This window comes from Balaenoptera acutorostrata, chromosome 3, assembly GCF_949987535.1.
Source record: "Balaenoptera acutorostrata chromosome 3, mBalAcu1.1, whole genome shotgun sequence".
NCBI lineage: Eukaryota > Metazoa > Chordata > Mammalia > Artiodactyla > Balaenopteridae > Balaenoptera > Balaenoptera acutorostrata.
Window position 1 is genome coordinate 59,753,874 of NC_080066.1, and position 12,145 is coordinate 59,766,018.

General features: G+C 47.4%; 1 protein-coding gene across 5 annotated transcripts in view; it reads right to left on the reverse strand.

The window, feature by feature from the left end:
• The window catches only part of TBC1D2B (TBC1 domain family member 2B), an 89,050-nt gene that overhangs the window by 13,608 nt on the left and 63,297 nt on the right, over positions 1-12,145 (reverse strand). For all 5 annotated transcript variants that reach the window (XM_007198507.2, XM_057544782.1, XM_057544784.1 and 2 more), the window contains 4 exons: positions 11,031-11,141; positions 9,825-10,018; positions 6,345-6,839; positions 3,650-3,767 (listed from right to left, as the gene is read on the reverse strand). In XM_007198507.2, the coding sequence (XP_007198569.2) occupies positions 3,650-3,767; positions 6,345-6,839; positions 9,825-10,018; positions 11,031-11,141 (918 nt within the window). The remainder of the gene's footprint in view (positions 1-3,649; positions 3,768-6,344; positions 6,840-9,824; positions 10,019-11,030; positions 11,142-12,145) is intronic.

Below are 12,145 nucleotides of genomic sequence, written 5' to 3' on the forward strand. Positions count from 1 at the left end.
TGATTCTCAAGCTGGTAGGATAACAGGTGATTTTTCATTTTCTTAATATATATTTCTGTATTACCTAACTTCAGAGAGCATCTATTACTATTAAAGTCAGGGGGAGGGACTTCCCTGGTGGCACAGTGGTTAAGAATCCACCTGTCAATGCAGGGGACATGGGGTCGATCCCTGGTCCGGGAAAATCCCACATGCCATGGAGCAACTAAGCCTGTGCGCCACAACTACTGAGCCTGCGCTATAGAGCCCACAAGCCACAACTACTGAAGCCCACACGCCACAACTACTGAAGCCCGTGCGCCTAGAGCCTGTGCTCCACAACGAGAGAAGCCACTGCAATGCGAAGCCCTCGCACCACAACCAAGAGTAGCCCCCGCTCGTCACAACTAGAGAAAGCCCGCACACAGCAACGAAGACCCAATGCAACCAAAAATTTTTTTAAAAACCTTTAAAGTCAGGGAAAATGTCTCTTTAGGGTTTACATTTATGTTGATGTGACAATGTGAGGCAAATTTTATCTTAAATTCACATACTTAAAATAGGTCTTCCCCTTCTGCCTGTAATAACACTATTAATAATTTTATTGAGTTTTTACAGTGTTCTAGGCATATTAAACTCTTTTAATGCATCATCTGAATTCAACCTCAGACACTCTATAAGAGGAGAATATGACACTCATCTTACAGACAGGGAAACTGAGGCACAAAGATGTTCAGTGATGTGGCCAAGCTCCACAGCTCCAGGACAGGGCCTGTCTTCCCAGCCGGCCACGTAACCCCGAGCCCAAGCACACGGAGCACACCGAGCACTGATGTGCTCAACCACGCCTCAGTGGAACTAAGAAAGACCAGCGCTTCATTCTTCTCATTCAGCAACACTGAGTCATCTGAAATGTTGAAGCTACCAGCTTCCAGGTGTCCATGAACACATAAAACTTTCTTTACTGACCTCTTCATTCGCACCTGACTGTGCCAGCTGCCTCTTCCCACTGCTGTTCATTTCCTACTAGTTTACCCACTATTTTAACAAAAACTAATCTCTAGTTTAATTAGCAAAGTGAAGCGATCACAGGGAGACCAGATGGGCTTCTCCGGGATCAGGTGGCATCCATGAAGCTGGGACAGGAACCCAAAGGAAAGCCCGCTCTGTAGGAAGGCCAAAGCTCACCCTCCTGCCGTCCTCCCACGGCACTCCAAAAGGCAGTGGCGGGGCAGGGGGAGAGCTTGGGCCCAGAGCCACAGATGTCCGAGGCCAAACCCCAGCTTGGGCTCTCCGTGGTGGCACCTCAGGCAAGATGCTTAGTGGATTTGATCCTCAGTTTTCTCCCAAGTAAAATGGGGATAACCATACCTCCACTCACGTGGCTCTGTGCAGCTGTATGGCTGCTAGCAAAGGCTGGGGCTCCCTTTCCCTGGGCAAAGAGCTCACGTGAATTCAGACACTCACTTCTGGGTGCGAGAGACACTAAAATGAAAGACAGGGCTGCAGCCCTTAAGCTGGAAGACAAGCAGGCACGCAGGACGACCCAGGAAGATAACCACTGTCACCGAGGCCTGGGCCAGAGCAGGGGGAACGGGAGCAGGCCCTGAAGGCAGCTTTGGGAAGGCAGGAAAGTATCACACAGGAAGGGGCACACGAGCTCAGGCTGAGCAGCAGCTTTCTAGGGAGGTAAGCGGGGCAATGGGGTCTAGGTAGTGTACAAAAGTACACAGAGAATGGGGTACCGCCAGAGGACAAGGGCTCCATCACAGGGCATGCTGCACTCCCAGCAGCCCAGCAAGCAGGCAGGTCAGGGTGTGGAAGGAGGCTGGGCTTTGCCCGGAAGCGGGGGTGGGCGGGGCGGGGGGTGGTGAGGACGTGGCTGAATCTGTGAGTGAGGTGGAGAGAAGGACTGGGTGAGTGAAGGCAGGAAGAGAGGAGATGAGGCAACTGCAGTGATGCAGGAGAGGGGATGGTGACCTAACAGTGAGGAGCGAATGAGAGAACAGATCTGAGAACCGCCAGGCAGGTGGCAGTGATCAGAAACCGCAACTCCAGGGACACAGAGAGAGAGGAAGGAGGAGGAGTGCAGGCTGACTCGAGTTCCTGGCCTGGGGAACTAGCGGGTGAGGGGGCAGTACAGGTGGTAACAGAGGGCAGTAATGAGGATCCCTCCAAAGGCAGAAATGCAAATAGAAAGTAAAATTCAGGGCTTAACTAGGCAAACAGAAGCCACACTAAACATTTATAACAGGGATTTACCCAGGGCAAGGGTCACACTGGTGACAGAAAAGCTGAGAAACCAAACAGCTGATGGTGAGCCCAGAGGCCAGGGCAGGAAGCCACCCCCAGGCTGGAGCAGGGAGGTACCCGCTGGCATGAAGAACCCGCCAGACAGGAGCTGGCACCACGGAGGAGACAGTCACCGGCAGAGGCAGTGCCCAGGACGGAGAGGGAGAAAACTGCCTTCAGCTCCCGCGCCCTCCTCCGCTGGCCAACACAGGAGCTGGGAGACAGCCTGCGGGCCCAGCTGTCAGGACAGGAGTAGCGCAGGGGAGGGCAAGGAGTGGCTGTGAGCAGGCAGGCCAAGCACTGGCACAAGCCTGGAGAAGAGGATGCAACAGAGCACAGACACGGGCACAGCTGCGGTCAAGAGAAAAAAAGGCTCTTGGGCAGGACTGGACCAAACGTCAGACACAGGAGGCGGGTTGCCAGTGGGGAAGCAGGGAAAGGCCATTACAGAAGCCAGTGACGGCAGCACCCCCAGCCCAGCATAGGGAAGAGATGCCCTGGGCTGCAACGGCCAAGGGTCTGGTCCAGAGTCAGGACTGTCCCAAGTGGAGACAGAACCCCTGGACTCTCCCAGCCCACATAATCCTACCCGCCCCCTGGCTTCAGACTCCAGGCGTGGTGGGCATGAACTGTGCTGTTTAGATCTCCTGCTGTGGGCGGTACTGACAGCCCCAGCGCTGCCCCTCTGGATCTATCACCACATTTGTTTACAGAAGCCATGTCGCCCCCTCTGCTTCCAGCCAGTGAGTGAGCAGGGAGGGCACTAATGCAGGCCGTTCCTGTTGAGACGTGTGCACCTTTAACAGGTGACGTTGGCTTGAGGACGCCGCACGGGCCTGGCCAAAACTTTCTCAGAACTTCACAGTAGGCTGGGATCTTTCCCGCCTACCCAAACCTCCTTCCTTCCCCCGGTCTGGGGGTTCACCGGGCCTTCCCCAGCCCCTCCCCTAGATCCCTCACAGGTCTTTTTCCTCAGAATCTCCGGCACATCTGCTTCTGCCTTGGTCTCCGCTTCTTGGAGAACCCAAGCTAACACACCAAGCTCCCCAGGCACCCCTGGACTGTGGCTTAGCTGGCCAGGCAGGCCGAGCCCGGGGGAGACAGTGCTGAGCAGTGACCACAGAGCAGCTCTGCAGGCCTGGTCTGTTTCTCTCTGGTTGTAGCAATCACTCTGCTGGCTTCCAGGGCGCTAAGGGAGCCTGACCTGGCACTTGCTCACAAGCAGCCCGGCCCAGTCTCCAGGGCAGGCCCAGCCTCGGTGCGCACCTTGTTCAGGGGTCCACACACATGGAGCCTCCCCCACCAAGGCTTAATTCAGGTCACATTTCAGCTCTAATTCTACAGGTTTTTGACTGAAGCACAATATTTTTAGAAGTACCTGGGATCCTAAAAGAGTCTTTGTGTAATAGTCTCGAGGCATGAAAACTTCCACTATGGTGACTAGACACCAGAAAGCATCTTCTTGTTCCAAGTATAGGAGGGCCACTGCCACCAATCTACAAGCAAACGGAGAACAAGGTGAGCGCCAGCCTCCTAGCCCAGACCCAGGCAGCACGGCCTGTCTTCACAGAGGCCTCTGCAGTATGCTGCACTCTCTCACGGTCACAGCAACTTCTAGTTCTCCAAGAAAGAACACCAAAGGAGTGTTCCTTGGCGAGGGTGGCATTTCCTAGTTTGAGAAGCAAAGCTACATCCACCCTCCCCTTCATTTGGTTTTTGTTTAAAGATGATGAAATTGTTTCCCAATGAGCAGCCAGCCTCATTTTTTAAAATGTTTTCACGATAAGATTTTTGCTAATGCAGCTAATTCTTCGAGTTTTTTGTTCAAGAAGTTCCAACTAATCCTTTTATGCACAAAAAATCCAGGGGTGAATATAAGGGGAAAAGAACACATGATGGTTTAAAAACAACTTTCTTGATACCAGTCTACTTGAAACGGGGCTTCAGACAAATGAACCACTGCGGTGGGGCTTTCTCAAAGAACTGCATCCACAGCACACACGCGGGGTGGGAAAGGGGACCGTATGTATCACCTGTTATGTCACTCACAATGGAAACTTGGGTCTGGCTATTTACATGGTCACCACTGAGAGGTGACTCATCCAGTAACCCCAGGTTTGGCTCTGAGCGGGCATTCAGGGCAGAAGGCTGAAAAGGACGAGGCAAGAGAAAAGCCCCCCTCTACATATCCAAGAACCTCTGCTCGTGACATGAAGCTTCTGTGCATCACTTACGGAAAACCCTATAGTCACTGCTCAGAATCTGTTTTTGTTTTCTTCCTTGGATAAAATTATAATGAAATCTCAAATTAAAAGGTTAAAAAAAAAAAGAACTGGGAAGGGAATGCCTTGAGTAGGAATGAATGGGATGGAGAGTAGAAAGGTTACAACAGGTAGAGACGGACAAGGAGAGAAAAACAGGACACGCACAGCACCTGCGGACGCCAGGAGAAGGGGTAGAGAGACTGAAATGAGCAGAGCCTTTGACGGCATCACTTTTAGTTAACTGATGTTCCAGATGACAGGCTTGAATCACTGAGGAAAGGCTAGCATTCTTCTGCTGAAGTTCTGGGTTCACAGTTCTGTTCTCATGTACAAAATAATGTGGTGAAAAAAAATCCAGTAAAATGGTTAAAATGTAGAGGCCCGAATGGTGATGGTACGGAGAAAGATTTAATTTTCTGGAAAGTCTCCTTATGTGTGGAACAGCTGATTCCATGGCAATGTCAGATAAATGGGGTGTTACTGCACCCCTAACAGGCATGCTCAAGTCCTCGCCAAGATCCCTTAAGTTTCAGAGGTTTTTAGCTTCCAGGAATTTTTAGACTGAGTATACAACGTGAACTGTGCATTTAAGCAAAACAAGGCTGCTTTGTTAGGCAATAACTTATTTACAGGCTTTTTTTTTTTTTTTTTTAAATGGGGACCATCGAGGAGCAGCCACAGTCCCTTTTACTTTCAGGGCCCAGAGAGGGCACCCTGTCCTGACCACCACAGAGGCAATGACTTCCTGGAAACCATTGGCTTCAGGTCTTAACCAACTAACATTCCACTTTAAAATCTTTTCTTCCTGCAATACTCTCATTTCAGATGCAAATAGATAGCCCTTATCTGGAGGTCAGTATCCAGCACAGATGAGGATTAAAAAGACCCAAGAGCTGCCAGAATAAACGTCAGCATTCAAAACTCAGTGCATGCACTTGACTTAAGGAGAATTGCTAAAGATAGCACACGGAGCTTTTTCATTCTTTGTCCATATTTCTAGCAAGCTTGGTTACCTACTTTGATCACACAGAGGAATATAAAAGGACCCTAATGACAGCAGCAGAAGTGCGCCAGCGAGGTAAGAGACAGACAGGAGGTAAAAAGCACCCACAAGCACTCAAAGTCCAGTGACACGGAGCAGCTTCATGGAGAACAGACCTCAGTACCTCCCGTGGCCTCGTCCCAGTGCAGCTCAGCTCAGAATGAGGAGCCTGGATCATTTAGAGAAGGTGAGAGGCTTTTCAGTGTCCTCTGCCTATAGAAGCAGGGAAGTATGCCAGACCTGCAGAAGGCTCTCATACAAAAGAAAACAAGTTTGGGCTCTTCAAGGGCTAGGTTTAAGCAGCTGAAAAATCGTTTGGGGCAACCTCTTGATTGACAAAGATCCTGTATAAACAAGGAGTGGCCTTGTTTTCACATCAAGCATTATAAATGAATGAAAGCAAACTTCTGATCAAAACCTGAGTGTGATGAGAACAGCAAGGAATCAAAATGAGAAACCTAGTTGTTTCAAACAGTTTGACTTTGGTGTTCTTAATATTGGATTGGCCAAAAAGTTCATTCAGAAAACCCGAACGAACTTTTTTGGCCAACCCAATACTTTCCAAAAGCATGTCTGTTTCTCTCAATTATTCTAGAATTGGGGATACTGCATAATTAAAACTAGCTTACTGCAGCTATTGATATTTATTTCCCTTAAAAGACTGGTTTTTCTTGGCTCACCAGGAGAGGAGGGGGCTGTCAGGCAGCGCCTGGAGCTACAAGTTATCTTAACAGCAAAGAGGAGCCCTCTGTGGGCCGGGCACCCACCTGTTTAGACCTTGGCAGTAGCCAATGTCTGGATTCCGCCAGGAGAAGGCGAGCAGGACGTTGCGCAGCTTCTGTATGCCTTCCGAGGTGGGGCACGAGTAATGTTTGTTGTTGGGCAGAGTCCGCAGCAGGTCCAGCTCGATCTGCTTGGAGGCCGGGTTCTGTTTCTCCAGAGCCTTCTGAAGCAAGGTCTGGAAGTAACCAGGCTTAGTGCTGTCCTTGAATTTCCTGGTGTGAAGGTCCACACACCACTTCCACACCTTGGAACGGTGCTCATGTGGAATGCCCGCACGGATCAGGTTCTTTAATTCTGGAGAGCACATCATCTCCCTGTTCACTGTGCTCGCAAAATAGTTTTCCCACTTGACCCCAGTGGAAACCTCCTGGTTTTCTGTGAGGTAGAGAGTCTTCAGGTCCAACGCCCGGACTTTGGCGACCAACTTCTCTTCCTCGTCATCCTCTGGGACAGTCCTAAACCCATAAATGTCATATTCACTGTTGAGAAAAACAAAAGGAAAAATTAAATGATGCAATCTGGCAAGAAGGCCAATGAAACAGAAAAGAGAACCTAGAAATCTACCCGTGTGTAAATGGCACTTTGATATATGACCAGGCATTTCAACTCAGTGAGGAAATAATAAACTTCTCAATAAACAGGGTGAGAATAACTGGCTATCTATATGGGAAAAAATTACGTTAGATCTCTCCTTGATACTATACAGGAAAAAAATCAATTCTAGATGGCTGAGGTGCTAAATGTGAAAAGCACAGAAGAAAATACAAGCTATCTGCAAATACAAGGCTGATAAATTTGGCTACATTAATATACATGTGCATGTATGTTTATATAGCCTACATATACACATCCATAACACTTATGCTCGAAAAATGTTTTAAAAAGTGAAAAGACAAGGGAGAAAACATTTGTAAGACATTAGGGATGAAAAAGAATTAAGAATTCTTTTTAATTCTTAAAAAGAAAAAGAATTATTCTGCTGTGGTAGGCAGAATAATGGCCCCCAAAAATGTCCCTGGAACCTGTGAATATGTCACATTACATGGCAAAGGAACACTGCATGTGGAATTACAGTTACAGAACTTAAGACAGGGAGATTATCCTGGGTTAGCCGGGTGGGACCACAGTAAACACAGGAGCCCTTAAAGTGGAAGAGGAAGGCAGAAGAGTGGACCAGAGATGCGACAAAGGAAGAAGAGGCAGGAAGGATGTGAAGTGGGAGAGGGCCTGGACCCACGGTTGCTGACTTTGAAGACGGAAGAAGGTGGCCACAAGCCAAGGAATGCAGGTGGCCTCCGGAAGCTGGGAATGGTCACACCTGACAGCCAGCAAGGGAACAGAGACCTAGTCCTACAACCAGAAGGAACTGTATTCTGCCAACATCTTGAATAAGAAAGGATACAAACTGTCTCCTAGAACCTCCAGAAAGGAACACAGCACTGCTAATACCCTGACTTCCATCCAGCGAGACCATGCTGGGCTGCTGACCGACAGAACTGTTGCATAATAAATATGTATCACAAACTTATTGGCTTAAAACAATAATTTGTTATGGCAGTCATAGAAAACCAATACAAAGGCCTTTCACACACTGCTGCTGAGTGTGTAAACCTGTACAAGCACTTTGGAAATCAGATCTAGCAGAGCTGAAGATATGCATTCCCTATAGGTCAGGAATTCCACTTCTAGTCTACACCCTGGAGAAACTCTCTCACGCAGACACACGGACACATGGATACACGTACCACGATGTTTACTGCACCATGGTTTGTAACAAGGAAAAATGGAACCATTCTTAGTGTTCACCATGAGAGAAGGAATAAAAATGTGAAGTTGTGAGGCAGGTAAAAAAAAATGCTCAGGAGCTACATATATCAACCTGTATAATTTCAGAAAACAATGTTGAAAGAAATAAGTTGTAAAAAGGTATGAATATGGTAGGATTAGCATATTAAAATGTGTCTTCAATTAGAGGTACATATTGAAGGGTTTAAAGCTGAAATGACATGTCTGGGACTTGCTTTAAAATATTCCAGGAAAAAAAAAAAAAAAACTTTGGAGGGGAAGGGTACGAAGAAACAGGATTGCCAAAATGTTAATAATTGCTAAATTATTGGGTAACAGTTGCATGTGGGGGTTGTCATATGATTCCGTCTACTACTTTGTATGTTTGAAATTTTCCATAATGAAAAGTTAAAAGTAAATCAATATACACAGCTATTGTTCTAGTTATACATGAAGTTTGAAAAGATACAACATGAATAGTAAGAGCCCAAAACACAAGCGGGAAGAAGACGTGGTGCCCTCAGGGCAGACTGCTAGGCCGCCCTCACGGGAGTCCACCCCGCCCCCGCCACTGCGGACGCAGCACGAGTGCACAGCATGGAGACAGCGCTCCTGGCCTGGGAATGGGGCTGCCAGGTCTGGGGCCACGTCCTTGCCACTCACCGTCTATGTGACCTGCGCAAGTTACATCACCTCCCTAATCTCAGCTTCCGCATTTGCTGAGCAAGGATAAAAACATCCGCCTGGCTGAGCTGCGTTAAATACAAGCCTGCATGTAGGGCCCTTGGCACCGCTCCCAGCACACAGGCCTCGGTAAGAGTTTTTTAACAATGGCGTTGGTCGCATTCTGACAGCATAGTTTTACCTGTCGTCTGAGTAACATGGACAAGGCAGGCCAGTGCTGTAAGCGCAGAGAAGGGAAAGAGTGGGTCAGGCTGAAGCCAGGCTTCCCCTGGGGCAGGGGTGGGGCTGGAGAAGCTGAGCCACAGCAGCAAGCAGGGCCTCGGCACAGGGCTGCCAGAGGGGCAAGGGGGCGGAGACAGGAGGAGACCGGACTGAGTGGATTTGCAGATTTCTCCTTGAGCCAGTATTTCATGAATCTCAGTTTTAAGAAACTAGGATATGAAGGTTCTTAATCCAAGATCCATCACAGGCTTCCATACTCCATGATTTTCTGGAAAATATACACAATACTGTGTGTGTGTGTCCAACTGCATTTTGGGGCCAAGGGTGTCCACGGCTTGTATCAGACCCTCAGTGAGTTCTGAACCACTGAATCAGGTTACCCAAGTGTCCTTCCCTTACAGAGAAGACCCAATTTTCCACTTAGGGTCCCCCTTGGCTTTCAAACTACCCATGGGTGCAGCTATGTCTCTGGAGAGGGTTCTACTCCTAGGAAGACGGGCTCCTCTTGCAGCAGGACTGGCTACGGCCCACATTGGCATGGTGCATGGGAGAAAGGTCTTGGAATGAAAACTTAGGCTGAACCCCAGCTCTGTTACTTGATTATTACAGCAAGACTGATGACGTTATCTGTTCTAATGACTGGACGGTCCTTGCCATGAGCATCAAACGAGACACGGAGAATTGTGTAAAGTTCTCAGTGAATGGCTACTGCTGTGGAAAGAGGGGCTTGAGAAATGGGTCCCACCATCCCCAACAGTCGCTAGCACCTTTACCTGACGAGATGAGGTTTAACGAACGCTTGCTCCGGGTGCTCCGGGCTCTCGACCTGCAGGGCATCCTCCAGCAGCTGGGCTATGACGTCCCGAGAAGGCCCCTGTTCTTCTGAGCAAACTGGCGTCTTCATTTCTTGGAGCAGTATCAAGTATTTGCTTTCTATCTGGCAGAGCTTGGCTTCCAGGCTGGAATACTACAGAGAATGTGGTAGTTACCTCCATTCAGACAGAGACACAGGAAGAGCAATCCTCAAGTACCTCAAGCAATCAAAGAATGACAAGCCAAGAACCACTAGCAAGTGAGCCAGAGAGAGACTGTATCAAAGGCAAGAGATGAATTTATGCCACAGGCCACCTGTCTTATTTAAATGGCCCACATGGGCCCCATCTTCCTTCTAGGGGGTATGACACAGAAGTACTGGTAATAAGGCCTCTGCATGTCAACACACATAATCGGTTCTGGACAGGGTTGAGGTGAGCAGCAGAAACCAGGCCACACGCCCATTGCTGAGGTCAAGCTGAGTGCCACTTGGACACAAGCCCCAAGCAGCCATCCCATGCAACATCAATACTTTCCTAGGACGCTGTGACCCAGAACTAGCTCTCATCTGCTACCTTATCAGACAAATCAATACACCCCTGGAAAACATGCAGGAACAAGGTTTGGGAAGATGTTCTGAGGACTGTTCAAAAGGTATATGAGGCATACAACAGCTGCTGACACAGTGTCACTGAGCTTCATTTGACTGTAACTGGAAAGTCTGTGATGTCTCTACACCCTGCAAAGCCCTTTCCCGCCACAGTCACATCTAACTCTCAAACCAACCCCATCAGGTTCACAGAGGGGGCATCACCCTCACCATCCCCATTTATAGATAAGAAACTGATTCACACAACTCAGTAGCATAAATCAAAATCCAAAGAACCTTAATTTGGGGGAACCTTAGAATTGTATTTAATTTTTTCTCTGTAAACTTCATTATATGTGTGAATAAAAGCCACCTCTCAGGACATTTCTATTTGTCTTCATCACGAAGTGAAACTAAACACAGTGCTATGCACTTTATATATTTTAAATATAATTTGGTATCAATAACCACACCCTCCAAGCATGGGGGTTGAACTGATTTTAAAGCATGTCCATTTTTAAATCGTTTCTGAATCATACCTCCCAGCAGATAATAGAATATAACCATCCTGACCCACCTTTGCCATCAGATCCCTCTCTCTTCTTTCTGCATTTCTCCGTAGAGCTGAGAGTTCCAAGATTTCCTTATTCAGAAATTTATTTTGCGTTTTGTACCCCTGTAGATTATCCTGTTGCAAAAAAAAGTCCATCAATTCACATTGGTTGAATGTTGATTAATTATTCTATATCAGCGGTCCCCAACCTTTTTGGCACCAGGGACCGGTTTCGTGGAGGACAATTTTTCCACAGACCGGGGGGTGGGGGGATGGCTTTGGGACGATTCAAGCGCTTTACATTTATTGTATACTTTATTTCTATTATTATTACATTGCAATATATGATGAAATAATTACACACCTCACCATAATGCTGACAGGAGGTGCAGCTCAGGCGGTAATGCGAGCGATGGGAAGCAGCTATAAACACAGATGAAGCTTCACTCGCTAGCCCACTGCTCACCTCCTGCTATGCAGCCCAGTTCCTAACAGGCCATGGACGATACCAGTCCATGGCCCAGGGGTTGGGGACCCCTGTTCAATATAATTAATATTTTGCTGCCTCACCAATCAAATAGCCCTGCTAAGTTAGAACAAGTTCTAAGGAAATGAAAGCTGATTACTAGACACTTTCTGATTAAACTTTGTGGCTACCCTTGGCAGTAGAAGGTAGGCAGGGACTACTGCTGTAATGAAGGAGATGGGGAAATAAATTTATTTAACGGTGGTGATTTTCCTCACCTGTCCTTAGGAAAAGTAAGTAGGACTTATGTCCTAAATCTATGCAAATATTTTATCTACCCACATTCATTGGGTACAAAAGGTAATGCCTTACGTTCATTTTGTTTTTTAACTAGAGAAACTGAACGAATTTTCTGTACATTCTCATTTTTACTTATCCAGTTTATGTGGAAGAGGCTACACACATACGCAATGCCCTTATCTAAAGGATTACTCTTAATAATGAATACCTATAACCTACAATGTACAAGGCACTTAAGAGAACATGTTCCTCAACTTTTTTACATTAAAAAATTTCAAACTCATGAAAACATTGAAAGGAAAGTACAATAAACACAATATACCCTTCACCTAAATTTGCCAATTGTTAACTTTTGCCACATTTACTTTCTGTT